The following is a 6,000-nucleotide window of genomic DNA, read 5'->3' as shown; positions in this document are numbered from 1 at the left end:
ATTGCATTCATTATGTATACTATGACAATAAATTAAAGCTATATGTTATGTCTCCTAATAGTCAGTCTTTTTCTTCCAATGCAACAAAGTGCAGGTTAGATGCCACAAAGTGCTTTTTACTAGGTAGGAAGTGAAGGGATAGCAACATATAATAAGTGATTCCAAAGTATTTGTAGGCCTACTCATTTTAACATCACAGGACGTATTTCATGTTCTATCTATGCTGTACAAATGCATTTCTCCATCCTGAGGTGAAGAGGGAAACCCTGTTTACACATAGCTGCATCTGTGCTTTGGAAACCTGTTAAGATTTGACTGTTGACCAACAAACTTCTGTTACCTATTTCCCATAAAAATCTTGAAGTAAGCCAATTAGTATTAAGTGCAAACAAGATATAACACTTTAAGAAGATTAAAAACTGAAATTAATAGATTTCATGAGAAACAGAGTGAAAAAATAAATTATTACTTTCTTAGAAAAAGATCTATTTTATCTTCACAATGTTATACATTTCAAGTACTCTGAAAAAGTACAATCCTAAGAATTGTTTCCTCCTATATCTCACCGACCCTAATTAAAAATATTAAATAATTTGCTTGCAGAAACAGAAAAAATAGAGAAGTTATATATTAGCTCTAAAGCTGGAGTATGAACGATATGGCAACAGCACAATAAGCCCTATGGCATATTGAAGGTCATATTTAGCACATCAATCTGGCACTAATATAGGATTTTAAATGTCACTTTTAAAAGGCTTTAAAAGTGAAAGAACCAGTCAGCACCTTGTAACACAGCAAGGCTAAGAGGCCACTGTACTGTTCAAAAACACAGTAACAAAAGGACGAAAATAAATATTTGTCTGAAAAATTAGTTTCTAGACATTCTCATTATTTATCGGAATACAGGGGTTCATTATTCACACACATTTGAATGAGCTAATAAATGTACAGGAAGCGGATTGTGCTACAGCAAGCCACTCTCCTCCTCAGCTCCACAGGGCAGGGTTTTTGGATAAAATTATAGCTACTCCTGCCAATCTATACTACTTTTCATGAACAGGTAGTTCTCCCGTACAAAATACCATGGACATCTATTTAAGCAGAAAAAAAAGACCTGACTTGCAGAAACTGAGCCAACTTGGTTATATGAAATCAAAATGTGCTTACCGTAGGCTCATTTGTACAATCACAGGCTATAATGCTCAGCTTGGCTAAAACAAAAAACAAATCTATGAAGCGTTAGGACACAAGAACAGTGTTCTAGACTGTTCTTCTGGTCAAGCCCTACTGAACCACAGGTGCTGGGCAGCAGCCCAATTTTCACCTTCCATTCTTTTAATAGGGCTTACTCAGAAGAAATTCCTAATGGACTGAGCCCAAGTTCAGTTGACATTTCAGCCTAATTTTGTCCTTGATTGTTAAAGAGTGAAACATTTTTCTCTGTCACCAACTCTACATGCTGTGGAAAATGTCTCTGGCACAGGTGGTCTTCCAAAAGAGATGTTGGTCTTCACAACATCTTTGTTCTCTGAGTTGTCTTATGCACAAACTGTGAGAATAGAAAGCTTCCCATCGATCACTGAGGGACCACTTCCCTCAGAGAGGCCAGCGCTGCATGTATGCGGACATGCAATCGGTTTTCAAAATCATACCCTGTGAATTCCTCCTGCAATTAACAAGACAATATGTTAATCTGTATCGTGACTAAACAGTAATATATGAAGAATGGCACATTACTTCTTTTTAAAAGACAGCAGCAGTTAAATTAAAAGTTTAAAACTTTCCCTGATAAAATGTAGGCAGAGTATGAGCTTCCCTCAGTTTCTGACAAAACCATGCTCATTACACACTAAGACCTGGCATGCAAAGAGCTTCAGAATGAAACTCATGTTCCACAAAACATGAACACACACAAAATAAGTGAAAGGATATACTGAGTTGAGTTATATTGTAACCAGAAATACAGGACATATTAAAAGTTAAAGCTGAATTATTTTTTTATAAAAAGCACAAAACACGTAATACCTTAGCCTGAAGCAATAAGGATTTCCCTCTTGGCACAGTCTGCAGAAGGAAAAATATCATTTCAGAAATTTGTATGCATATCCTAAAAACATTTCAATGGTGATGGTCTCATGAGAAGGGCAGCCCCTTCCAGATTGGGATAGGGGGAGAGCTCTGCAGCAGTCGATGCTAGCATGGCTAAGGTGATAACGTGCCACCTCCAAAGGGGCTTTGAGTGACACGGAAAGGAAAGAAATTGGAAAATCCTCCTTCCACCTCAAAAGCCCCATTACAGAAAAAGACTTAGGCACACTTTCCGGTGTGTGTAAATCTGTGGCGGCAGAGGGGGGCATTCCCTGATTAACACCCTGGTGGAATATGACTAAAGTTGGCTCCACCACTGGGAATGCTTTCAGCCCATGTGCCAATGTGCCGGTGTGCTGTTGGATGCCAGCATAATTTCCAGAAAGTGGATACTTCTGGTTTTGGGCACTGTGGAACTATGCAGCATCCACACACTGGCATCTTTGCTCTCTCCACCAGTGTAGGCTGGCAGGGTGGGCAAACTCTCCGCTGCTCCATTTTGCGCCCTCCCCCATCTGGATTGGGCCCTTAGAATTCTAACAATGTAAGCATTAATAATAGGAAAAAGCTACACAAAAAGGTATTTAAAAGATCACTGTGATACTCAAAATAGGAGGTTGAAATTTCTGATGTAAGGTAGGAATTCCAGGTGTGTCTATATTTAGGTCATTTGAAATGAACTGAATGACACACTGGATGTTGCAATCTTAATATTTGTTAGAAATCTTAATTTTTGCCATTCTGTTTTAACAATTTAAGACATTTAGGTAGTCTCTTGTTCAATTTCAGATGCTATAGTGCACACCCACCATGTCAGCAGAGATAGGGAAATGGAGAATCCCTGCCATATGGATGCAGCCAGATACCACGTGGACAGAGAAATGTAATGGAAAAAAGAACTTCTGAAATCTAGCCATCCAGCTCCAGCAGCTGTGCACATAATTATTTTGGAGATAGTCAACTAACTCCTGCTCTCCTCATCTGTGCAGCTGCTCTTCTCCTCCTTTCTCCCCTTCTTCCCCCCTCCCAATGATAAGTAAAATCTAGTTCTTCTCATAAACGTGTGTGTGTGGAGGTGGGGGGGTGTAGGTCGGAAAAAGAGGAAATAGCCCAAACCACACAAAAAGAAATCAGCAGCAACAAAAATGTACATGAGGGAGGTGCAGCACAGCCTGTGTCATTCTGAAATTGGATCTCTGACCCCCACAGGTGCAGTCTTAGCATGCTAGCACAGTATCCACCTGAATGATGAATTCTGGCATGCCACACTGCATCATGAAGCACGGCAACTCAGTTAAAAATTATGTGCATAGAACCTCAAATTAGTGTATTATTATTGGGCAAGCAGTATTTTGGATCAGGATCTCAGATGTTCCTATCAGTGATGTAGATATAGATTTTTAGGGGGCTTTGGGGGGTTGGGACGGGGCCATGGCCCCACCTGCCCCTGGAGCATGACCACACCTCCACAAGCCCCGCCCCCAGCCTAAGTGCTTATAAAAGCAGCTCTCCAAGGCCAGGCCCAGCTTGCACCGCCCCCCCCCCCCACCGGCTGCACTCCCAGCTGGCAGCCGGCAGTCCCTTCTGCCCTCCCCTCCGGGCAGAGGCATAGCTAGGGAAAATGGAGTCCAGTGCAATCTGAGTTTTGTGATGCCCCCTCCCATGGGCAGCCACTGTGATGCTGGAATCCACCCCCAAACAGTATCACTTTCAATGGTGTTTAAACCAGGGAGCCCAGATTCTCCCTTTAAATCCACCTTAAAGGGAGAATCTGGGGTCCCCAGTTAAAACAACATTGAAAGTGATGCTGTTTTGGGGTGGGTTATCCCCCACCCCGAAACAGCATCAGTTTCCATATTTAAACTGGGGACCTCAGAGTCTCCCTTTAAATTCATGCCAAAGGGGGTGGATTTAAAAGGAGAATCTGGGGAAATTTGGGGGGTGCCTGCTGTTAGGGGTGCAATTGTTAAGCTAACAGCTGCAAACTTTCAGGGTATCTTTTGGAGACTCTCCTGATGATACCACCCAGGTTTGGTGAAGTTTGATTCAGGGGGTCCAAAGACCCTCAATGGTGGAGCCCCCATCTTCTATTAGCTCCCATTGGAAACAATGGGGGCACCCACTTTGGGAGTCCATAACTTTGGACCCCCTGAACCAAACCTCACCAAACCTGGGCGGTATCATCAGGAGAGTCTCCCAACAAATCCCCGAAATTGTGCTTCTCCTAGCCTACAAACTGCGCCCCCTGCAGTCAAAAAACTGAAAAAACACTAAAAAATATCCAAAAAAACACAAATGGAGGGGGGAGCTTCTGACATGTAATGAGGGGGTTGAACTCAAGAACCCCCCCCCTTACCTACGTCCTTGATTCCTATAGTCCAACACTGCAGACTTTGCAGAAAAGATAAGCACATACAGCCTGTGCTGTTTTAACTAAAGGAATAGACAGATGATAAATATCATGTGTTTGGAAAATGCTGAATTATGTTCTAATCACAACATGGCACAAACTGAACTATGACATATTACCAGATGGATTTTACTGATAATGAGATATATATGAGGGTATATATGACCCATTTAGGTTGATTAGAAAATGCACATTTTCAAGTTCTGAGGTGAAACCTGCTACTTAGAAATTCATTGGGACAATGTGGAAACAGTAAATTAGTATACTGTGTTTTCCTGAAAATAAGACAGGTCTTATATTAATTTTTCTCCAAAAGATGCATTAGGGCTTATTTTAAGTGGATGTCTTATTTTTTTCCATGATTTTGCGCCCCCCACGTGACCAGATCAATTGCGCTGGGGAATCTGTAACTAGGGCTTATTTTTGGAGTAGGGCTTATATTTCAAGCATCCTCCAAAAATCCCGAAAAATCACACTAGGACTTATTTTCGGGGTAAATCTTATTTTCGGGGAAATGGGTACTACGCTTTATACATGCTTGCAAGATTAATAAAACTGAGGGTGGAGGAAATGTACAGTCCAGATCAACTGAAAATGAACCACACTGACAGAGTGCTAACAGTCACCTCACACTATATCCCAGACAATTACAGATATACTGCATTATTACCTGTGGGTTTTCTAATAAAAGACAGCCAAGTTCATAGCAAGCATACGGCTGAATATATAAATTGTGCTGGCGACACAGTTCATCTTTAACGGCTCGTTGGAAGAACTACAAAAGAAAATTGATATATTCAGAACACAGCAACCCTTTCAGGAAGAAAATAAATATTTGCACTAGACAAAGTTCCATCAGAGCACACCACAACCATCAACAGTAAAACCTCTACATTTAGCAGTTTACATCCCAAACTGATTCTTGCAGCAATTCAGAAGAACTTTGGAAACTTGCTACTTAAGTTTAGGGATGATGTTTATTTTCTTCAGATAAAAGCAGCCAGCTATTCATTCCATAATTAAAACCCAGTGGAATCATTTATAAATAGAACAATTCAGCCTACAGAGGAAGCTTTATTAAAACATGCAGACACCAGAGGCATAGCGCGAATGGGGCAGGGGGGGCACGATACCCCAGGCTGTGCCGCAGTGGGGGCGTGAATGGGCTGCAGTGGGTGGTGGCGGGGGCGGGCGGGCGGCGTCACAGCAGGGGCGCAGGGAATGCGCATACTCCGGAGAGATGTCCAGTATTTCTATTTCTCTACTATCAGAAATTCAAATACCAAGTGGATAAGAGGGGCTGGCAGTCACAGATACCCATAACCAGGTGAATCCAGTGCTGCTATTATGGGCAAAGTGGAAATGGTCTAGAAAAAGAAGTCAAAGTCCACAGACAAAAGATTCTGTAGGAATGGATGCAGCCACTATGCTGGAACTCCCAATTCTGTAGCTGTACCAGCAGCAGAGCTGAATGATAGGCTCTGGTGTCATAGAGTAGGACA

At 41.9% G+C, this 6,000-nt stretch overlaps 1 protein-coding gene across 1 annotated transcript in view; it reads right to left on the bottom strand.

Moving 5' to 3' along the window:
* Positions 1-465: 465 nt before the first annotated feature.
* Positions 466-6,000, bottom strand: part of TTC39C (tetratricopeptide repeat domain 39C) — a 60,692-nt gene continuing 55,157 nt past the window's right edge. The window contains exons 12-14 of the mRNA XM_048508292.1: positions 5,169-5,273; positions 2,026-2,064; positions 466-1,666 (exon numbers count right to left, since the gene is read on the bottom strand). Of these exons, the coding sequence (XP_048364249.1) occupies positions 1,577-1,666; positions 2,026-2,064; positions 5,169-5,273 (234 nt within the window). The 3' untranslated portion in view covers positions 466-1,576. The remainder of the gene's footprint in view (positions 1,667-2,025; positions 2,065-5,168; positions 5,274-6,000) is intronic.

Source organism: Sphaerodactylus townsendi, linkage group LG09 (assembly GCF_021028975.2).
Source record: "Sphaerodactylus townsendi isolate TG3544 linkage group LG09, MPM_Stown_v2.3, whole genome shotgun sequence".
Taxonomy (NCBI): Eukaryota; Metazoa; Chordata; class Lepidosauria; order Squamata; family Sphaerodactylidae; genus Sphaerodactylus; species Sphaerodactylus townsendi.
The sequence above is the reverse complement of the archived record's forward strand: the minus strand, read 5'-3'. Positions and strand labels throughout refer to the sequence as shown.